This window comes from Spinacia oleracea, chromosome 6, assembly GCF_020520425.1.
Source record: "Spinacia oleracea cultivar Varoflay chromosome 6, BTI_SOV_V1, whole genome shotgun sequence".
Classification (NCBI taxonomy): Eukaryota; Viridiplantae; Streptophyta; class Magnoliopsida; order Caryophyllales; family Amaranthaceae; genus Spinacia; species Spinacia oleracea.
The window spans coordinates 66,703,526-66,728,125 of NC_079492.1; the positions used below are offsets into that span (position 1 = coordinate 66,703,526).

Below are 24,600 nucleotides of genomic sequence, written 5' to 3' on the forward strand. Positions count from 1 at the left end.
GTGCAGCAGCATTAATTCGCATCAGGCCAACGAGTAATCAAAACTTCTCCCCATCACAATTGGTTTTTTGGTCAGGAACCAAATATTTCCCATCCGAAATTTTTTGGATGTGTTGTATATGTTCCAATTGCTCCACCATAGCGTTCTAAGATGGGTCCTTAAAGGAGGTTAGGAGTATATGTTGGATTTGAATCTGTTAGGTTATGATACATATAAATCATATATATTTCATGCGGAAAAACCATAAAGCCAGGAATCCAAATTAATTGTCACATAACAATTAGCATAATTTAGGATGCATACTCTTTGTAGCGTGCCCTCCCTAGCTGCTCTCGAACCGAACAAGAACAAGTTTAGGACTCCAAATGTCGTCCCTCCGTAGATAGTCCACAGCACGTTCGGATCCGCCTTAGATTTAATTAACTAGAATTGCACCTAAGGTATTATGATTTATTAGAATATTTGAGGCAATATTATTGTTAGTTTTAATCCTTAAAACTAGGTGAATACTTGAAATTATGTGTTCATAAATTATGAAAGCCATTACATATTTATAGGGTAGGGATAATGGAATTAGAAGTCTACTAGGTTTCAAGTAATCTAAATCTATTAAATCTATTAGAATTAGACTTTACTTAAAACTAGTAACTTTAGGAAATTAATCTTTTTAATCTAATCCTAATTTCTTAAGGATTGGATGCATGCACGAACTTCAACACACACACGCGCACGGCCCACAAGAGTGCAGGCCATGTCCGCGCGCAGAGAAGCCCACGAACGGCTCGCAGCCCACGAGTGCTCGCAGCCCGCGTCTGCTCGCAGCACATGGCGCGCTGGGCCTGGCCTTGCGCTGGGCCTTGCGTGCCTTTGGCTGTTGCTGCTTATGCCTTGCGCGCTGGGCTTGCTAGGCGTGGGCCTGGCTTCGTGCTGGGCCTTGCGTCTAGCAAGCTCGTCCGATGTTTATTTCGTACGACGCGCTTCCGATTAATTTTCCGATTCCGGAATTCATTTCCGATTCGAACAATATTTAATATTTCCGATTCCAGAATTAATTTCCGTTTCGAACAAATATTTAATATTTCCGATTCCGGAATTATTTTCCGATTCCGATAATATTTCCGATTCAGACAATATTTCCGTTTCCGGCAATATTTCCGATTCCGGCAATATTTCCATTTCCAATAATATTTTCCGATATGTACCATGTTTCCGTTTCCGGCAACATCTACGACTTGGATAATATTTATATTTCCGATACGATCCATATTTCCGTTTCCGGCAATATCATCGCTTCTGGAGTATTCATAATTTGCCTTTGATGATCTCAGCTCCCACTGGAACCGAGATCCGTCGATTCCGAATATCCATAAATAGAGTATTTAATTCCTTTAAATACTTGATCCGTTCACGCACTATTTGTGTGACCCTAAGGGTTCAGTCAAGAGTAAGATGTGGATTAATATTATTAATTTCACTTGAACTGAAGCGGCCTCTAGCTAGGCATTCAGCTCACTTGATCTCACTAAATTATTAACTTGTATAATTAATACTGAACCGCATTTATTAGACTTAGCATTGAATGCATACTTGGACCAAGGGCATTATTTCCTTCAGAATCTCCATCAATAATTAAATATCTAGAGCCATCCATATGGGATCTATTTAAGGCTCAATTTGTAGACTATCATTTTAATGAGTCGGTCTTTCCAACATTAGGGGGAGAAAATTAACAGCTAGAGAAGGAAATCGGTTGAAATGAATTATCATTGTCTCAACTTGATCCTCGTACTAAACAATGTGAATTAGAAGTACAAAGGATAATTCATTTACAAAGCTTAGCAAATAAATTTCTAGACGCATTTACTAACCCAAATAGAGTGACCAAGTCACATATACCAGCTGTAAATTCTCCAATTAAAATTGATGTCCTAGCAGGACAATACCAAACTGCTACTAAGTCTACAACACGCATGAAGCGTGGTAGACCTATTGGTTCCAAAGATAAGAATCCTCGAAAAAGAAAAGGAGCGGCGATTCATAATGGCCAGACCGAGGAAGCAAAGAATTTTAAAGGATCTCCAAAAGAGACTTTAGACATGACGAATGAAGAAATGCAGGTACCTGACAATGAAGAGATATCAACTAATTATGTCATGTCTTGAATAAAACGGAACCGAAATAAAATCGACGTTGATGAAATTTTTGCATGCAATGTAGCAGTTGACGTTATGGATGAAAATGAGGATCAAGAACCAAAGTCTATTGAAGAGTGTACACAAAGTGATAATTGGCCAAAATGGAAGGAAGCAATTGAGGAAGAATTAAAATCTCTTGCAAAGAGATAAGTATTTGGACCAGTAGTCCTTACACCTAAAGGTGTAAAACCAGTGGGACGTAAATGGGTCTTTGTGCGAAAGAAGAATGAAGATGGAGAAATTTTGCAATACAAAGCATGTTTAGTTGCACAAGAATTCTCACAGAGACCTGGAATTGATTATGAAGAAACATACTCCCCTGTGGTGGATGTAACTACTTTCAGATTCCTTATCAGTCTGGCAATAAGAAAAGGACTTGACTTACGTTTCATGGATGTAGTCACAACCTACTTATATGGACCACTGGACAATGACATTTATACGAAAGTCCTAGAAGGATATAAACTGCCAGAAGCAGCGAATTCTAGTTCTCGAGAACATTACTGCATAAAATTAAATAGATCTCTTTCTGGATTGAAACAATCGGGGCGTATATGGTATAATCGCCTGAGTGAGTACTGTTAGGTTATGATACATATGACAATTCATAAATCATGCGGAAAAACCATAAAGCCAGGAAAACATATTATTTACACATAATCATTTAGCATTGTTTAGATGCATACTCTTTGTTGCGTGCCTTCCCTAGCTGCGCCCGAACCGAACAAGAACAAGTCTTTAGGACTCCAAGTGTCGTCCCTCCGTAGATAGTCCACAGCACGTCCGGATCCGCTTTAAGATTGACCAACTAGAATCGCCTTTAAGGTGCTACTTATTTTCGGCTAAATGGGCAAGAGTTATGGCTGATTTTTGTGCTTAAAAATCCTAGCTTTGAATACTTGAAAACTTATGTATAAACAATGACCCTAGGCCCTTATTTATAGAGGTATGGAAAGAGAATTGGAATCCTATTAGGATACTTATTTATTTAATTAGAATCCTGCTAGGACTCTATTTAAATAAACTTTATCTAATAGGTTTAGGATTTAATCTTTTATTGAATCCCGATAGCTTTAGGATTCGCACACGAGCATCGCACGAGCACCGTACACCCGCGCAGGCCTTGCGGCCCACGCTAAGCGCACAGCGCTCGGCCCATGCTACTATCCGCGCGCGCCCATGGCTTCGGCTGGGCCTGGCTTGCGCTGGGCCTGGTCGAGGCTTTGGCGTGTGTTGGTGATGCGTGTGGCTTGCTGGGCGATGGCCTGGCTTCGTGCTGGGCCTTCGTCTAGCGAGCCTCGTCCGATGCTAATTCGTACGATACGCTTTCGATTAAATTCCCGATTCCGGAATTTATTTCCGATACGAACAATATTTAATATTTTCGATTTCGGAATTAATTTCCGTTTCGAACAAATATTTAATATTTCCGTTTCCGGAATTATTTTCCGATTCCGATAATATTTCCGTTTCTGACAATATTTCCGTTTCCGGCAATATTTCCGATTCCGGCAATATTTCCATTTCCGATAATATTTTCCGATACGTACCATGTTTCCGTTTCCGGCAACATCTACGACTTGGATAATATTTATATTTCCGATACGATCCATATTTCCGTTTCCGGCAATATCATCGTTTCCGGAGTATTCATTTCTTGCCTGTGACGATCTCAGCTCCCACTGAAACCAAGATCCGTCGATTCCGAATATCCATAGATGGAGTATTTAATGCCATTAAATACTTGATCCGTTTACGTACTATTTGTGTGACCCTACGGGTTCAGTCAAGAGTAAGTTGTGGATTAATATCATTAATTCCACTTGAACTGAAGCGGCCTCTAGCTAGGCATTCAGCTCACTTGATCTCACTGAATTATTAACTTGTTAATTAATACTGAACCGCATTTATTAGACTTAACATTGAATGCATACTTGGACCAAGGGCATTATTTCCTTAAGTCTCCCACTTGTCCTTAGGGACAAGTGTGCATTTCCTAATTCCTTTGTCGCTCGATGCTTGCTCTTGAACATAAGGTAAGAGTTGTCATCCTTATTATGTCCAGAGGGGTTCCTCGGTTTCAGAGTTCAACTGATCAAATAAACAGATAATCATAGCCTATGATTCATCCGAGCACGGCCATGCATTTCACAGTTTCTAGCTCTCCGAGTGGCCTTGTACAACTTTTAAGCATCTCATCCCGGTTTATGGGAGGACAATCCCAATCTTGCGATCTTGAGATTAGACTTCGTTTGATAGGTGATTACCTGAGCGTTGCCTTTATAGCCTCCTTTTACGGTGCGACGGTTGGTCAACGTCAAAGTAACCAGTTCTCAAACAAGTAATCTCAAATCACTCAGTTATTGAGGATTTAGTGTCTAATACTTTTAATGAAATTTACTTATGACAGATTTTCATCTCTTACAGTAAAGTTTCATAGGTCTTGTCCGATACTAGTCTTCCCAAAGTAAGTATCTATGCAAATGCTTATGACATTGCCATGTCCACATAGTTCAAGAAACAGAACTACTAGTCATCTTGCATTCTAATCGTCTAACGTTTTCTATGCGTCCAATTTTATAAAAAACTCCCACTAGGGACCATTTTCAACCTTTGACATTCAAGTTCACTTGATAGACATTTCTTAGTCACAGGACTGGTCCTGACAGTCTATCTTGAATATATTGTCAAATTGAAGGGACTCATCATTTAATAAACCACAAATTAAATGGAAAAATGAATTCTTTTCATTTATTGTGAATGATTAACCAATAATGTTTTACAAAGATTTAAACTCTAAAGCTTTAAAACATTAAACAGGAATATCAAAGCCATTCTCCAATATGCTTGATTCCCATAGCTGCAGTGTGCGAGTTGTGCTTCGCCTGCGGCAGAGGTTTAGTCAATGGATCTGATATGTTGTCATCAGTTCCAATCTTGTTTATCTCGACTTCTTTTCTTTCAACGAACTCTCGTAGAAGGTGAAATCTACGAAGTACATGCTTGACTCTCTGGTGGTGTCTAGGCTCTTTTGCCTGTGCAATAGCTCCGTTATTATCACAATACAGGGCTATTGGTCCTTTAATGGAGGGGACTACACCAAGTTCACTTATGAACTTCCTTAGCCATAGAGCTTCCTTTGCTGCTTCATATGCAGCAATGTACTCCGCTTCAGTTGTAGAATCCGCAATGGTGCTTTGCTTAGCACTTTTCCAGCTTAATGCACCCCCGTTGAGGCAGAAGACAAACCCAGACTGTGATCTGAAATCATCTTTGTCGGTTTGGAAACTTGCGTCCGTATAGCCTTTAACAATTAATTCATCATCTCCACCATAGACCAGGAAGTAATCTTTGTGCCTTTTCAGGTACTTCAGAATATTCTTGGCAGCAGTCCAATGTGCCTCTCCTGGGTCTGACTGGTATCTGCTCGTAGCACTGAGTGCGTACGCAACATCCGGGCGTGTACATATCATAGCAAACATTATTGAACCAATCAATGATGCATATGGAATCCCATTCATTCGTCTACGCTCATCAAGTGTTTTTGGGCACTGAGTGTTGCTTAGAGTTATTCCATGAGACATGGGTAGGTAGCCTCGCTTGGAGTCTGCCATCTTGAACCTATCAAGCACCTTATTGATATAAGTGCTTTGACTAAGTCCAATCATCTTTTTAGATCTATCTCTGTAAATCTTGATGCCCAATATGTACTGTGCTTCTCCTAGATCTTTCATCGAAAAACATTTCCCAAGCCAAATCTTGACAGAGTTCAACATAGGAATGTCATTTCCGATAAGTAATATGTCATCGACATATAATACTAGGAAAGCAATTTTGCTCCCACTGACCTTCTTGTATACACAAGATTCGTCTGCGTTCTTGATGAAACCAAAGTCACTGACTGCTTCATCAAAACGTATATTCCAGCTCTTGGATGCCTGCTTCAATCCGTAGATTGACTTCTTTAGCTTGCATACCTTTTTAGCATTTTTTGGATCCTCAAAACCTTCAAGCTGTGTCATAAACACAGTTTCTGTTAAAACGCCGTTTAAGAAAGCAGTTTTGACATCCATCTGCCATATTTCGTAATCGTAATATGCAGCGATTGCTAACATTATCCGAATAGACTTTAGCATTGCAACTGGTGAAAAGGTTTCATCGTAATCCACACCGTGGACTTGCCTGTAACCTTTTGCAACCAATCTAGCTTTGAAAACTTCAAGTTTCCCATCCTTGTCCTTTTTCAGTTTGAAAACCCATTTGCTTCCAATGGCTTGGTCGCCATCTGGAAAATCGACCAAATCCCATACTTGGTTTTCAGACATGGAGTCTAATTCAGATTGCATGGCTTCTTGCCATTGCTTGGAGCTAGGGCTCGTCATAGCTTGTTTGTAAGTCGCAGGTTCATCACTTTCAAGTAATAGAACGTCATAGCTCTCGTTCGTCAAAATACCTAAGTACCTTTCCGGTTGAGATCTATATCTTTGCGATATACGCGGGGTAACATTTCTAGATTGACCATGATTCTCACCAGATTCTTCTAAAGATCTCTGAGTTTCATCCTGAATGTCATCTTGAGCATTCTCTAGAGTTTGTTGTTCGACTCGAATTTCTTCGAGGTCTACTTTTCTCCCACTTGTCATTTTGGAAATGTGATCTTTCTCCAAAAAGACACCATCTCGAGCAACAAACACCTTGTTCTCAGATGTATTGTAGAAGTAATACCCCTTTGTTTCCTTTGGATAGCCCACAAGGATACATTTGTCAGATTTTGGATGAAGTTTGTCTGAAATTAATCGTTTGACGTATACCTCACATCCCCAAATCTTAAGAAAAGACACATTTGGAGGCTTTCCAAACCATAATTCGTATGGAGTCTTTTCGACAGCTTTAGACGGAGCTCTATTTATAGTGAGTGCAGCTGTATTTAGTGCATGTCCCCAAAATTCTAATGGAAGTTTGGCCTGACCCATCATTGACCTGACCATGTCTAGCAAGGTTATGTTCCTCCGTTCCGACACACCGTTCCATTGTGGTGTTCCAGGAGGAGTCAATTCTGATAGAATTCCACATTCTTTCAGATGGTCATCAAATTCATAGCTCAGATATTCACCGCCTCTATCAGACCGCAGTGCCTTAATCTTCTTGCCTAATTGATTCTCTACTTCACTCTGAAATTCCTTGAATTTGTCAAAGGATTCAGACTTATGCTTCATTAGGTAGACATAACCATATCTACTGAAGTCATCAGTGAAAGTGATAAAGTAGCTGAAACCACCTCTAGCATTTGTACTCATTGGTCCACATACATCTGTATAGATTAAACCCAATAGTTCATTTGCTCTTTCTCCAACTTTAGAGAAAGGTTTCTTTGTCATTTTGCCAAGTAAACATGATTCGCATTTACCATAATCCTCTAAGTCAAATGGTTCTAGAATTCCTTCCTTTTTGAAGTCTTTCTAAGCGTTTCAAGTTTATATGGCCTAATCGACAATGCCACAGATAGGTGAGATCTGAATCATCCTTTTTGGCCTTTTTGGTATTTATGTTATATACTTCTTTGTCGTGATCTAATAAATAAAGTCCATTGACTAATCTAGCAGATCCATAAAACATCTGTTTAAAATAAAACGAACAACTATTGTCTTTTATTAAAAAGGAAAATCCCTTTGCATCTAAGCAAGAAACTGAAATGATGTTTTTAGTAAGACTTGGAACATGGAAACACTCTTCCAGTTCCAAAACTAGCGCGGAGGGCAACGACAAATAATAAGTTCCTACAGCTAATGCAGCAATCCGTGCTCCATTTCCCACTCGTAGGTCGACTTCACCCTTGCTTAACTTTCTACTTCTTCTTAGTCCCTGTGGATTGGAACATAAGTGTGAGCCACAACCTGTATCTAATACCCAAGAAGTTGAATTAGCAAGTATACAGTCTATAACGAAAATACCTGAAGATGGAACGACTGTTCCGTTCTTCTGATCTTCCTTTAGCTTTGGACATTCTCTTTTGTAATGGCCTATTCCATCACAATAAAGACAGCTTGATGTGGACTTGTCCTGCTTTGATTTAGCATCGCCCTTGGACTTTCCACTTTTCTTGAACGGTCTCCTTCTAGCCTTGAGTAAATCTTTGGCTTCACAGTCCAGTATTATTTCAGCCTTTCTGACAAGGTGAACAAATTCTGCAACTGTTTCTTCTCTTGGTTCACTTAGGTATAGTTGCTTGAAGCGACCAAACCCACTGTGTAGTGAATTGAGCAAGATAGAGACTGCCATCCTTTCGCTTATTGGTGTTCCTAGTAGACTTAGGCGATCAAAGTATGAACGCATAAGATCCACATGGTACCTCAGTGGGACGCCTACCCTCTGTTTAGTGCGAAAGAGCTGAACATGTGTTTCTTGGACCTCCATCCTATAACACCTGTTGGGAGAACTAACCTTTAGACCAGACATTGATTCAATCAACTCATGGACGTTCAGGTCCCTGTCCTCCGTGCTTCCACGACAGATATCCCTCAGATTCTTGATGAGCGTAAAAGGTTCATAGGCTACAAACCTTCTAGCCCAATCATCAGGGATATTGTTCAGCATGAGACTCATAAACCTTTTTGAGATCCGCATCCCAGGCGTAAAATCTCTCAGGGGTCATGTCTCTGGCATAGTAGCTTGGCATGGGATGTGATAGTACATACTCAATCAAGTCCATTGAGTTTGACTATTTCAACTAGCTTAGCTTCCCATTCAAGAAAATTTGCCAGGTTCAGCTTGACCATAAGCTCAGAACCCATGATGATGTTTTGATTGTTGTTTGCCATATTTAAAACTACAATTGAAAAGAATAAACAAATAAATAACCATTCACAGTTTCTCTTAATAAACTTAAATTCTAGCATACATGCATAATTCAATGTTCATTAAGCATTTTATTCAAGTTATGTGTTCCGGCAGGTGTGAATAAAATGATTCCAAGATCCTAAAATCATTGAAGAACTAAGCACAGTTTGTCGACTTAATCCTAAAACATCTTAGGTAAGCAAAAGCCTTTTGCTAATAGTTTAGAAACTATTCTTGGTTGATAGGTACGTCTAAGAACTTATTAGGTAAACCTATCGATTTTGCCACGACATAAAAGGACTCCTTACTTATATCGTTGAGTTTCACCAAAACTAACATGTACTCACAATTATTTGTGTACCTTGCCCCTTTAGGACCAATAAGTAACACCTCGCTGAGCGAAAACTATTCCTAGATTGATGTAAAGGATATCCAAGCAAGTGTATATTTTGGCATGGAACCTTTTAACTCAATTTTTAAGTTTGGAACTTAAGGCTCTTGATGTTCAGGTCCCTGTCCTCCGTGCTTCCACGACAGATATCCCTCAGATTCTTGATGAGCGTAAAAGGTTCATAGGCTACAAACCTTCTAGCCCAATCATCAGGGATATTGTTCAGCATGAGACTCATAAACTTTTTGAGATCCGCATCCCAGGCGTAAAATCTCTCAGGGGTCATGTCTCTGGCATAGTAGCTTGGCATGGGATGTGATAGTACATACTCAATCAAGTCCATTGAGTTTGACTATTTCAACTAGCTTAGCTTCCCATTCAAGAAAATTTGCCAGGTTCAGCTTGACCATAAGCTCAGAACCCATGATGATGTTTTGATTGTTGTTTGCCATATTTAAAACTACAATTGAAAAGAATAAACAAATAAATAACCATTCACAGTTTCTCTTAATAAACTTAAATTCTAGCATACATGCATAATTCAATGTTCATTAAGCATTTTATTCAAGTTATGTGTTCCGGCAGGTGTGAATAAAATGATTCCAAGATCCTAAAATCATTGAAGAACTAAGCACAGTTTGTCGACTTAATCCTAAAACATCTTAGGTAAGCAAAAGCCTTTTGCTAATAGTTTAGAAACTATTCTTGGTTGATAGGTACGTCTAAGAACTTATTAGGTAAACCTATCGATTTTGCCACGACATAAAAGGACTCCTTACTTATATCGTTGAGTTTCACCAAAACTAACATGTACTCACAATTATTTGTGTACCTTGCCCCTTTAGGACCAATAAGTAACACCTCGCTGAGCGAAAACTATTCCTAGATTGATGTAAAGGATATCCAAGCAAGTGTATATTTTGGCATGGCTTCTGCTGGGCCTGGCTTGCGCTGGGCCTGGTCGAGGCTTTGGCGTGTGTTGGTGATGCGTGTGGCTTGCTGGGCGATGGCCTGGCTTCGTGTTGGGCCTTCGTCTAACGAGCCTCGTCCGATGCTCATTCGTACGATACGCTTTCGATTAAATTCCCGATTCCGGAATTTATTTCCGATACGAACAATATTTAATATTTCCGATTCCGGAATTAATTTCCATTTCGAACAAATATTTAATATTTCCATTTCCGGAATTATTTTCCGATTCCGATAATATTTCCGTTTCTGACAATATTTCCGTTTCCGGCAATATTTCCGATTCCGGCAATATTTCCATTTCCGATAATATTTTCCGATACGTACCATGTTTCCGTTTCCGGCAACATCTACGACTTGGATAATATTTATATTTCCGATACGATCCATATTTCCGTTTCCGGCAATATCATCGTTTCCGGAGTATTCATTTCTTGCCTGTGACGATCTCAGCTCCCACTGAAACCAAGATCTGTCGATTCCGAATATCCATAGATGGGGTATTTAATGCCATTAAATACTTGATCCGTTTACGTACTATTTGTGTGACCCTACGGGTTCAATCAAGAGTAAGCTGTGGATTAATATCATTAATTCCACTTGAACTGAAGCGGCCTCTAGCTAGGCATTCAGCTCACTTGATCTCACTGAATTATTAACTTGTTAATTAATACTGAACCGCATTTATTAGACTTAACATTGAATGCATACTTGGACCAAGGGCATTATTTCCTTCAAGTACTTGTTAAAAGAAGGCTATAAGAATGACCCCATCAGTCCATGCATATTTATAAAGAGAGTTGGGACGGGATTTGTAATAATTGCAGTGTATGTTGATGACTTAAACATCGTTGGGACTCCTGAAGAGATTTCACAGACAGTGGAATGTTTGAAGAAAGAATTTGAGATGAAAGATCTTGGAAACACAAATTTTGCTTAGGGCTACAAATTGAGCACCTAAAGAATGGAATCCTTGTGCATCAAACAACATACATAAAAAATGTGCTAAAAAGGTTCTCTTTTGATCAAGCACATCCGCTGAGTAGTCCAATGGTTGTAATATCACTAGATGTGGATAAAGACTCATTTCGCCCTCGGGAAAACGATGAACAAATCCTTGGTCCTGAAGTACCATACTTAAGTGCAATGGGGCATTGATGTACCTTGCTAGTCATACGAGACCTGACATATCATTTTCTGTGAATTTGTTAGTAAGGTTTAGCTAATGTCCAACTCGAAGGTATTGGAATGGGATAAAACATGTATTTCGTTACCTCCAAAGAACGAAAGATATGGGTTTATTATTTTCTAACCAGTCCAAAGAAGACTTAATTGGTTTTGCAGATGCAAGGTATTTGTCTGATCCCCATAATGCTCGATCACAAACAGGATATGTTTTCACATGTGGTGGTACTGTCATTTCTTGGCGTTCCATGAAGCAAACTATTGCAGCTACTTCTTCTAACCATGCAGAAATTTTATCTATCCACGAAGCTAGTCGTGAATGTGTATGGTTCTTTTTTTTTGCTAAAGGTAATAATTGAAATAAACAATAGGCGCAAAACAAGAACATGTCTACGAGGCCAAAGCCCAAATAGACACGAACAACAACGTTTTACAACAAAAACCAAGCAGCCGAACAACTGCCAAAACCAAAACTAATGTGTATGGTTAAGGTCTGTAATTCAGCATATACGAGAAGATTGTGGTCTATCCACAGGGAATAAAGCTCGAACAGTTATGTGTGAGGATAATGCAGCATGCATTGCACAGCACAAGGATGGATACATCAAATGTGATATAACAAAACACATTTTACCAAAATTCTTCTTCACCCATTGGCTGCAAAAGAATGGTGATGTACAGGTTCTACAGATTGTTCAAGTGAAAATTTGGCATACCTGTTTACGAAGGCGCTTCCAACTACTACTTTCAAGAAACTAGTTTACCATATTGGATTGCGTCGTCTGAAAGATCTCAAGTTATGTAACCATGAGGGGGAGTAGATGCGCGCTGCACTCTTTTTCCCTTAACCATGGTTTTTTCCAACTAGGTTTTCCTGATAAGGTTTTTATTGAGGCAGCATGGTACGCGCATTTGGAAATATTTTATTTTTTAAGAGAGAAATTATATTATTGTATAATAATGGACATCCAAGGAGGAGTGTTATGAAATATAATTTTTATGTCCATTATACCCCCGTTAGTATCTCCGGAGTATTCTAGGGTATAGGAAACCTTAACTATTGTATCATATATATACCCAGTACTATATTGAATAATACACACAACAATATTCTCTCTCTCTTATCTCTCTTGTTTATTCACAAGATAGCATAACATACGAGTCTTTAAGAATGAAATTCTTGGTAGTTTGCAATTTTACTACGTATGTAATATTTTAGGATATGTATTATCAACATAATCTTTAAACTTTATAATGACAATCAATAATATCTTCTATGATTCTTCCTAGACAAAATAAATTAGACTAATAATTACTTTTTTTTATAAATTTAAAGAGAGGTCAATCAGTGAGTGACATTTGTCATCACCACATTGATTTCCTCTCTTTTAGTATATTACTAGATTTTAGCCCGTGCGATGCACAGATTCTATTAAATTGTTATGTTAAAATAAAATTCCTGTATATATACCAATTGCTATATTTTATATATTAGATTAGATTGGTTTTTTATTTTGATTTTGATTTTGGATTAAATTTCGTTTTAGATTTATTTTTTAATTATTAGAGTGTTTGATTTTGGATGAAGTTGTATATACGTAATATTAGTAATTAATTAATAAAAATATCTACGTGGCACCTAATTATTTATCTACGTGGCACTCGACTTTTTAATTCAAAAATAATTTCGAAATCTTATTTTTCATTGGCCGAAACCATTAGATTTCCTACTTAACGCTTTAATATTGGATTAGTGTTTGATTTTGGATTGAATTTTATTTTAGGTTAGTGTTTGATTTTGGATAAATTTTATTTTAGATTTATTTTTTAATTATCAGAGTGTTTGATTTTGGATGTAGTTGTATATATTAGTAATTAATTGATTTTGGATGTAGTTGTATATCTACATGAAACTTGATTTTTTTATTCAAAAATAAATTAGAAATCTTATTTTTTATATATATATATTAGGTTATATAGATAGATAGATATACAGAAGCTTACCAAAAGGCCAAAAATTAGTCTTAAGTACGTATCCCAATGTATCTATTTGGGCCATAGATCGAAACTGAAAGTTACTTATCTCTATTAATATCTAGCCTTGTTAATTTGGGCTATGATGGTCACTTTCAAAGTTAAATAAAAGAGGCTAGTCATTCCATAATACTACATCCTACGCCTGCAAGATGGTGGGCTGGGCCGCAAGTTAAATATGCTTCCCAATATACTGGGCCGGACTGAGAAGCGAGCAAATTTTGTACCTATTTTCCAGAGGGGTCCAAATTTATACGGGTAACTAAACTTAAGTATTTTAGATGTCCAAAAAATAAATCAGAACCGGTATGAAAAATGGGTCTAAGAATTCTGTCTAAACCAGTCATTTTCATGTCGGTCAGGCCAATGGGCCCATGAACAGGTCTATTACATCCGTGACTGAGTTTTTGCCAGACATTATTTTGGACAAACTTAAATAGTTCTGCATAAGGGTTTGTATCTCATAAAAATCACAACCTAAAATTAATTAATTAATCAAATTTAGTTACTTAGAATTGTTGAACCTTTATGTTGGACGAGCTTGGCGAGGCGGCATGCTGTGATATGTGAGCAAACACGTCACAGTGCCAAACATGTACCATTGTTTAAAAAAGAATACCATTTCGTTAAACAGAGTACCGTTTCGATAAAAACATGTACCATTTAGTAAAAAAGAGTACCATTTCATTTAAAACATAATACCATTTCGATTAAAGCATGTACCATTTCATTGATTTTTTGCTGTTATGTTTTTGATAGAATATGTATTTAATATTCTTTCCTATATTCTGTAAAGATAGATTCAGTGTAATTAGTGTTCTCGTAGAATTAGGATTGTAGCATTGAACACCTATAAATATCAATTAATGAGAATACCCAAATCGGGGAGAATTACACTATTCAACATGGTATCAAGAGCCTAAAGAAAATCTCTTTAATCTTTTTCTCTTCTCCTTCTTTGATCTTGCCTAACCCTCGTGCACCATACTCCAACTCCCGCAGCTATGGTGCACTCAAAATCCTCGTCTGCCTCTGATGACGAGGCCATACTGACCCTTCCTCCTCCTCCTCCAACCACCTTCCACCCAGCCTTTGCCGTTAACAACATCAAGAACGCCATACCCACGGTTCTTGATCAAGAAACCTGTCACTATGCGGCGTGGGTGGAGTATTTCCAAATTCATGTGTGTGCGTTTAACGTCAGTGATCACATCGATATTACTGTCCCCAAACCCACAGATGTTGATGACCGTACATGGACGAGGCTAGACGCAATTGTAAAGCAGTGGATTTACGGCACAATCTCTCAAGACCTTGCCCATACAATCATGAAATCCGGAGCAACGACATACCAATTATGGAAAAGATTGGAGGATTTATTTCACGACAATAAAACAACCCGGGCAGTTTACTTGGAGGATCAGTTCACAAACACAAAACTGATCGATTTCGCCAATACAACTGAATATTGTCAACAAATCAAGCTTCTTGCCGACCAATTAGCGGACGTAGATAATCCGATCTCGGAAAAACGGATGGTGTTACAGTTGGTCAAGGGGTTAGCAAAGGGTGAGTATGACACAATAGCAACCATGATTCAGCAAAGGGCCAATCAAGACGACAGCCTCGACACAGCACTCGTTTCCCCACAACCACCGTCGTCCGGCAACGGTACGGCAACCCAGCCGCACAATCAGCCACAAACCGGCTGAGGAGGCGGTGGCAATCGCGGCGGCAGGACAGGACGGGGCCGCGGTTATGGCCGTGGTGGCAGAGGAAAAGGGAGAGGGGGAGGTCGTGGCCCTAACAATTCCAATAACCAGAATCACAATAATCACAATACTCGTTCATCCAACAATGGTCAACCACAACAGGCCCAATCTTCTCAAGCCCAATGACAACCAAATTGGAACCAGCAACAAACATGGGCCAGACCACAACAAAGCTGGACTCAGCCCCCCTATTGGGCCACAGCACCCTGCCCTTACCCAAGTGCTGGACCAAAAAACCAGTTCAGACCCTCTCCTAGCATTCTTGGGCCTGGTCCACGTGGCCCAACACCTCAGCAGGCCTATTCAGTCCATAATTATGAGTACGGGCAGCCCATGCCACTCACCGATCTCGGAGCCGCCTTTAATTCCATGACTATGCAACCTCCCGATGATCAATGGTACATGGACACCGGGGCCTCATCTCATCTCACCCGAAACTCAGGTAATCTCCCTCGTATGTTGCATTCTAATAATTCTCAGTTTATTTTGGTTGGTAATGGCAATCGTATTCCAGTTAAAGGTATTGGCACCACCACCACACCACCACCACACCCGCCCTTTACCCTAAACAATGTCCTATATGCACCAAATATTATAACTAACCTTATCTCAGTTAGAAAATTTGCTAGTGACAATAATGTATCCATTGAATTTGACCCTTTTGGTTTTTCTGTGAAGGACCTCAATACGGGGACAACTCTTACGAGATGCAATAGTGTGGGGGATCTCTATCCATTCTCCAAGTCTTCCGCAGTCAACCAACCAACCGCACTCTCCGTTGTGTCTCCATTCACCTGGCACAGTCGTCTTGGGCATCCTGGCACCTCAGTTCTTAATTACCTTAGACTTAATAATTTTATTTCTTGTAATAAAAGACTCGATCATATATCGTGTCCGTCTTTCCCTCTCGGGAAACATGTTAGACTTCCTTTTTATACATCAATGAATAATACAGTTAGTGCTTTTGACATTATTCACTCAGATTTGTGGACATCTCCAGTTCTAAGTCAATCTGGTCATAAATATTATTTATTGCTTCTAGATGATTTCACTCATTTCACTTGGGTTTTTCCTCTAAAGTTTAAATTTCAAGCATTTTCATGTTTCCTAAGCTTTAAGAATTATGTTAAAACTCAATTTGAAAAGGATATAAAAGCTTTTCAATGCGACAATGGCCGTGAGTTCTATAATGCCCCATTTCTTAAGCTTGCACCAGATCACGGTATGATTTTTCGTTTCTCTTGCCCTCATACCTCCTCTCAAAACGGAAAAGCAGAAAGAGCAATTAGAACCACAAATAATATCGTTCGAACCATTCTCATTCATGCAAACTTACCCCCATCTTTTTGGGTTCATGGGCTGGACATGGCCATCTACCTATTAAACATCTTGCCCACTCGAACTCTCAATAACAAAACTCCAATGGAAATCTTGTTCCATAAAATCCCATCATATAGTCACCTACGGGTCTTTGGTTGTTTAGGTTATCCAAACCTCACCTCAACCACCAAACACAAACTCGAGCCTCACTCCACACTTGTGTGTTTTTGGGATTTCCGACAAGCCACAGGGGGTACAAGTGCTATGATTTGTCGAAAAACAAAATCATACTTTCTAGGCATGTCACGTTTATGGAACACCAATTCCCTTTCATGAATCTGGCCCAATTCCAGACCAAATCATTTGACTTCCTCCACTCTCCTGGACCGTCACCCTTGTTGTCTCATATGTTGGCCCAACCTGCCATGCTTCGGCCCAACAACCATCACACTACTACAAAAGCCTTGCTTTATGGACGCCAGGATGTCGACGCTTGGATATGAGCGTTGGGGGAAAAAAATAATTTTTGCTTATCCACGACGCTTTTTATCGTCCTTGGTTATGTAGACAGTATTATGCGTTGAGAATACACGTGCAATCCGCGTGATATTGTCTAATTGGTTACTATTGCCCGCAACACTTCACCTTTTTGGGAAACCCGAAAAACCTCCCCACTCAATACCCCTCACCGCCTCTCTATCGCCTGCTAAGAAATATCAGTTTTACTCTCTTATCATTGAAATTGTAAGCTCTTTCACACTGTTTCCTCATTTGTTGCTTATATTTCTCTGTTTCACCTCTCGCAATTTTTTTTATTAATTCATTATCTGAACTTGTAGATCTTGTTTGGCATGACAATGGCTATTTATCATCTTCTACCTTGGTCTTGTGAAAGGTAACATAGTTTTTTTGTTTACAATTTCCATATCTTTGTTTTATTTTTATTTTCAATTTTCGTTCGTCTTTTTTGGAATCTAATTTATAGGGTTTTAGGTTTTTTTTTTGCAATTGAATCATATTGTTTGATTTCGTTCTTCTAATATAATTGGTTTAGACCCGAGTAATTCTGAGTACACTCTTTACATTAGGGTTAGATTTATCTATGTTGAGTAGAAATTTGCGATTCTAGCCCTAATTTGTGTTAATTTTTTCGTTTTTTTACTATTGTTGAAATCTTTGTTCTTTTCATTTTGATAATCTATCATGATTGAACGGTAATGTGTGTTGGATTTAAGGGATTTAATAAGCTTAAGATGTTGACAGAATGTTTTGCACTACATGTTCTTAGTGTTGGCTATAACTGAGTTGATTTTATGTGGACCAATGTACTGCGGAATATGAACCAATGGTGGTTCAAACTTCTATGAGTTTTCTTTTTCTTGGATTTTATATCCATACAATTAAATGAATGATTAAGACTAATCAGCAAACAATTACTCTCCAAAGAGGTTGTTGTCTGCCCAAAATTATGGGGTCATCTCGAACTTGGGAGCATGATGATGTGGAATTCTTTACTGCTTGTATGTTGTTTGATACTTTGATTAGCATCTGTTGGTACTAAAATTTGCTGCTTTATTTCCTTTTTCATGTAGGTTCCCTCGACAAGTTAGAGGTATTTACAAGCTTCAATGGACCTGATTTCTATGGTATTCCAAGGAACACATCAAAGATCAAGTTGAAAAAAGAGCCATGGAAAGTTTCAGAGCATATATCTTACCCTTTCTGAGAAATCATCCCAATTTCTATTGGACAAATGCTTGACTGGAGGCCATCTTTTTGATACAGTATGATCTCTCATTCATCTTAAACTTGTGTTTCCGTTTCAAAACTTCAGGCTTCAGAATGTGTTTGCTTCACATTGATGATAAGTATTACGTCTGCTAAAACGTGATTTTCGATTAATTCTATTGGTTTTACCCGTAGATTGCAAAGCCATTGCAGAAGTATGGTGGCAGGCTTTAGCACAATGAAACGTATTGCGGGTTCATGTTATGGAGAAGAAATGGTAGTTTCCCTTGTTTAACAACTCTGGTGCACACAATATCATTCATATGGCTACTCTTTTCATAGTGAACCTGCAGGGGTATAAATTAGTAGTTTCTCTACTTGAATTATTCTACTTATGAAGGGTTAAACTACCTCTTATGCAAATCTGTAGCATGAAAGAGACCTTAATTATTTCAACCTTTGTTTATTCTTCATTTGCTCATGCACAAGGAGAGTGTGAGGTCATATATTACTTTTCTAAACCTTGGTTCCATAACATATTAAACAACAAAGTTTTTAGTATAGATTTAATACATCAATTATAAGCTGAATATATGATTCACTAGATCCCCTCTTGATGCATTTGTTAATTGATCCTCCTCTTGATTGTTTGTGGAAGACTGGTAGCTGAATGTCTACCCTACAAATGTTACGAACAAGCGCTTCATAGTTTTATTTTTAGTATGATTATTTCTTGAATGCCTGCTGATTACATGGCCTTGTGTTCATACTACTTTACTAAGGGAGAAATTGTGTTTCGAGGATTACAAGAAATATTCAGTAGGAGGAATCTGATGTTCGGAAGGTTATTGAGGATGAATATGAGTAATGGTATGTTCAGCTGTAATTTGATTCTATTTCTTCTGAAGTATAGGGCTAGATTTTACCTTTCCATTGATGGACTTAAAGAAAAACACCGGCCTCTACATTTCTTGGCTAAATATCTGTTATATGTAGATTTGATCTTCCATATCCTGTCGTTGCTGGGAGTCATTTTAGATTATTGGGGCACTGGTGTGATGTATTGCGCTGATGTTGGATTTTTTGCTGTTTTGTATATGCTTTATGCTTGGGGATAGGGGTTGAATGGGGGATGTAGACTGTAGGAGACAATTGACAAAGCAACTCTAAAAAAAATGCAAGAAATAAGGTAACTCTCACATAACACTATGGGAGTATTTTTTTTAATAAACATAAAGATTTTGCCTTCATATGATTGAGCTTTTTACTGTTTCAATTCAAGGTCTCAAGTTCCCAAACATGATATCGTCCATTCTTATACTCTCATTTGCTTATTATTCTCTTAGTTTCTAATGATTTGTCTTGCTCAAAAATCATATTTATCCTGTATACATATTTCTACACTTTAAGGAAAAAATATGATGTCCAGCCTTGCCTTTTCCTAACAATTCCGATGTTTTTTTTTTCAAGGAGAGAAGTCAATACTAGCCAATATAAATTTGGATATATCTGTTGGAAGCTTAGGTGCAAGAGTAGGCGGTACTGGAGAAGGAAAAACCTCACTAATATTTGCAATGCTTAGGGAGCTTCCTCCGACGTCTGCTGTCTTTTGATACCAGTGCTATCATTAGAGGGACATTTGCTTGGATATTCAATGCAACTGTGAGTTATTTGACTTTGTGTTTTTAATAAATTTATTTATTTATTTATTTATTTATTTATGGTTTCAATATTATTGTCTATGACATCAGTGATACTGTCTAGAACTCAGACTGGTCTGCCTTTGACCAATGAACTAAAAAATAGGATCAGTAGTGTTTCTTAGTGTTCTTTGCGGTTAGGTGTTGAATTGTTTGGTTACTTCAAATAGGATCAGTAGTGTTTCTTAGGATCAGTGTTTCTTAGTGTTCTTTGCGGTTAGGATGAGTAGTCTTTCTTAGTGTGAATTGCGGTTAAGGTCTGATTCTACTGCAAAGAAGAATTGTTGTTCTAGCATATTGGTAGTCTGGTAGCTATATAAATACAAGGTAAACGAGCTAAGTCTCTTAATAGACAACTTGAATTTCTCTGCCTATGGCTATGGATCAACCACTTCGACGTTCCTTCTCCAGATTTGACTGTAAACTTCCAGATTTATCGTGTTGTCTATCAGCACATGCATTGTAGCTTCCAGTGTCTTAAATAATATTCCTTGTAGAGTTTAGGAATCATCTACTATTAGTTTGTTACCATTCTCAAGATAAAACAAAAGAGATACACCAAATCCAACTTATTTACAGAACTTGTATGCCTTCCCTATGCAATACAAAGCACACAATGGATTTCTCTCTTTCTCTAGTACTTATGCACTAGAATCTGCTCCTACTACAGTTCATTTGATGAATTGTTGTTGTCCTAAATCTGCTAGCAGTAGTGGAAAGTTGGAAACGACCCTTGCTTGGTGCCCTGTAGATCATCATACTGAACTTTCAAATGCTTCCTGGAGATCTCTAAGACCTTGCATCTAATCCTCATGATGACTTCCTATACCAAACTTTCCTGTTTTGATGTTTCCCCAGATAACTTTATCTTCAGCTTAGGATATGATGAAACGAATTTTGTTATTCGACTCCCTAGTGCTAAAGTCCAAAGATAGGTAAACAATTTGCGTGATTAAACAATTTATATGAAATTCTCCTCATGTTGTATTTAATTTCCTTCGTGGTTTTGGTTTCCGACTTATTATGTACTTATTGCATTTTAATTGTATTTTTCTTTGAAGGTTGTCCAACGTGATAAGGTGCAAAAGAAGCATGAAGTCCAATCCAGTTAAGCTTCATATGAGCTACTACCATCGATATATATATTTAGTATATATAGTACATCCTAGCTAGTTAGTTTTTCTAGGTTTTAGTTTTAATTTCTTGGGTTTGATTTATGATGTTGTTTAGGACTGTTTGGTTAGGATTTCGGTTAGTGATATAGATGCATGTATGTTTGGATTCTGGTTAGTAACATACGTGTACGTACTATGAAATTTAACTACTTAAGTTTTTGTAAGTTAATTGAAGACCAATTATTCAAAATTCGATCAGGTTGATCTAGCTTGTGTTGCAGTTATTAATTTTTAAATTTATAATAGGATTGAATAATGTTTTATTATGTATATATATATTATATTATATGCGATACAGGAACAGGTACGTAGAATAAAAAGAGCATGTAATGCGATACACGAATACGTGGAAAAAAAAAGCTTATACAAACAAATGTGGACGCTTTTTAGAGTCGTGTATAAAGCTCATTTAATTAGATTAAAACTCACGCCAACAGAAAATTATGGACGCCGACAAGCGTAGATAATCCAAAATTTTCGACGCTTTGGAGCGTGGAGAACATTAACTAGTTAAAAGGTGGGCATAGCAGGAAAACTATGTTGTCGACAGCAATATAAAAATTCTGGACGCCTAAAAGCGTCGAGGGTCTCGACGCCAAAACTGAAATAAGGTCCGCAAAAAGTGTCGAAAATCTCGACGCAAAAGAGCGTCGAGAAAATTGACTTTAATTCTCTTGACGCTTCAGGAGAGCGTCGAGGGCAAAATTCTCGACACTTTTAGGCGTCGTTAAAAGGTCTAAACAGCGTCTTTAAAGGGCGGGATTTGTAGTACTGTCAGCAATCCCCACTGCCCAATGTCACTACTTCCCCTGCCACTCAGCATGTGGAATCTCCCACCACACCAAACCACACGGCCCACGCACCAACCGGCCCAACTCCCTCGCCTGCCAGGCCTGTCACGCCAGTGGGCTCGGTACACCAAACCAGTCCAATACAGTTTGGTTCTTTACCACCCAATACTCCCATTGCCCAAATAAATCCCATGACTACACCCACACAGCAGACTCAACGCATGCAAACCCGAGCAAGCCACGGGATATTCAAGCCCAAACAAATCTTTAACCTCACCTCCTTAGCTACTCAAACTCAGTCCATCTCACCTTTGCCGAAAAATCCAAAACTAGCCATGCTAGACCCTAACTGGAATGCGGCCATGACTGAGGAATATAATGCTATCATGTCTCAACATACTTGGGATCTTATCCCGAGACCACCTGAGGGGGTTAATATTATTCGTTGCATGTGGTTGTTTCGTCATAAGTACAGGGATAACAAGGTATTTGAAAGACACAAGGCTAGAATTATGGTGAATGGAACGTCTCAACAAGTAGGTATTGATTGCGACGAAACTTTCAATCCGGTGGTAAAACCGTCCACCATTCGCACAGTGTTGAGTATTTCTATGGGTAAACATTGGCCTATCCACCAACTTGATGTAAAGAATGCATTTCTTCATGGGGATTTAAAAGAGACAGTATACATGCATCAACCACCCGGATTTGTCAATCGCACCACTCCAACTCATGTATGTCGCCTTCGAAAGGCTCTTTATGGTCTTAAACAGGCACCTAGGGCATGGTACCAACGATTTGCGACATTTATACTCGGCATTGGATTTGTTTGTCCTAAAAGCGACACCTCTTTGTTTATCTATCGCCGAGGTAACGACACTGCTTATTTACTGTTGTATGTGGATTATATTGTACTAACATCTTCCTCTGACGATTTGAAAACAAAGATAATTGAGTTATTAAATTCCGAGTTCGCAATGACAGACTTAGGCAAGTTAAGCTACTTCTTGGGAATCTCAGTCACTCGTACCTCAACGAGTATGTTTTTAAATCAACAAAAATATGCCGAAGAAATTATCCATCGAGCCAATATGGACAATTGCAAGCCCATGCCTACGCCAGTGGACGCCAAGTCCAAGCTCAGCGCCAATGACGACGACCCGGTTCTCGACCCTTCTCTGTATCGGAGCCTAGCAGGTGCCCTACAATATCTCACATTCACTCGCCCGGATATTGCGTATGCAGTACAACAGTGTTGCCTGTTCATGCATGCACCGCGAGAACCACATTTCAATGCCCTGAAACGCATTCTCCGGTATATTAAGGGTACTCTTCATCTTGGATTACATCTTTATCCTTCTGCACCCTCCAGGTTAATTGTTAGGTTATGATACATATGACAATTCATAAATCATGCGGAAAAAACCATTAAGCCAGGAATACATATTATTTACACATAATCATATAGCATAATTTAGATGCATACTCTTTGTTGCGTGCCTTCCCTAGCTGCGCCCGAACCGAACAAGAACAAGTCTTTAGGACTCCAAGTGTCGTCCCTCCGTAGATAGTCCACAGCACGTCCGGATCCGCCTTAAGATTGACCAACTAGAATCGCCCTTAAGGTACTAGAATTTTCGGCACTCTTAGGTAAGAAATATGGCTGAATTTTTCTCTCAAAACTCACTTTGAATACTTGAATTAATCTCTGAAAATATGTGACCCTAGGCACGTATTTATAGAGTTATGGAAAGGGAATTGGAATCCTAGTAGGATACGAATTAATTAAACTTAGAATCCTACAAGAACTCTAATTAATTAATTTATCCTTTTAGGAATAGGAATTTAATCATATACTAATTCTAATAGTTTTAGGAATCATGCATGAACACAAACTCACACACACACGGCAGCCACGAGGGCCGCCCATGCGTGTGCGTGCGAGCAGCAGCCCACGCAGCGAGGCCATGGCCTTGGCGCGCGCTGGGCCTGCCTTGCGGTGGGCCTGGGCGCTGCCTTGGCTGGGCGCGCGTTTGGCTTGCTGGGCGATGGCCCGACTTCGTGGTGGGCCTTCGTCCGGCAGGCCTCGTCCGATGCTAATTCGTACGATACGCTTCCGATTAAATTCTTGGTTCCGGAATTCATTTCCGATACGAACAATATTTAATATTTCCGATTCCGGAATCAATTTCCGTTTCGAACAAATATTTAATATTTCCGTTTCCGGAATTATTTTCCGATTCCGATAATATTTCCGATTCTGACAATATTTCCGTTTCCGGCAATATTTCCGATTCTGGCAATATTTCCATTTCCGATAATATTTTCCGATACGTACCATGTTTCCGTTTCCGGCAACATCTACGACTTGGATAATATTTATATTTCCGATACGATCCATATTTCCGTTTCCGGCAATATCATCGTTTCCGGAGTATTCATTTCTTGCCTGTGACGATCTCAGCTCCCACTGAAACCAAGATCCGTCGATTCCGAATATCCA

General features: G+C 38.8%; 1 protein-coding gene and 1 long non-coding RNA gene across 4 annotated transcripts; both read left to right on the top strand.

The window, feature by feature from the left end:
- The first annotated feature begins 14,615 nt into the window (after positions 1 to 14,615).
- Positions 14,616 to 15,323, top strand: LOC110793642 (uncharacterized). Its single transcript, XM_021998534.1, has one exon. It carries the CDS (start codon positions 14,616 to 14,618, stop codon positions 15,321 to 15,323), a length of 708 nt encoding a protein of 235 aa, XP_021854226.1.
- A 1,894-nt stretch (positions 15,324 to 17,217) lies between these two features.
- LOC110793640 (uncharacterized) lies at positions 17,218 to 21,498 on the top strand. 3 transcript variants are annotated; one of them, XR_008924258.1, is made up of 6 exons: positions 17,219 to 17,447; positions 17,543 to 17,598; positions 18,296 to 18,487; positions 18,627 to 18,708; positions 19,214 to 20,093; positions 21,193 to 21,498. It is a non-coding gene; the product is annotated as an uncharacterized lncRNA (long non-coding RNA). The 3 variants fall into 3 exon arrangements; XR_002534744.2 differs by having other exon boundaries at positions 17,220 to 17,447; positions 18,627 to 19,301; positions 19,902 to 20,093; XR_008924257.1 differs by having other exon boundaries at positions 17,218 to 17,447; positions 18,627 to 20,093.
- Positions 21,499 to 24,600: the final 3,102 nt, after the last annotated feature.

What these genes read in the sequence shown, in the direction of transcription:
- LOC110793642 (XM_021998534.1), top strand. Translation starts at nt 14,616, where the DNA reads ATGGTGCACTCAAAATCCTCGTCTGCCTCTGATGACGAGGCCATACTG.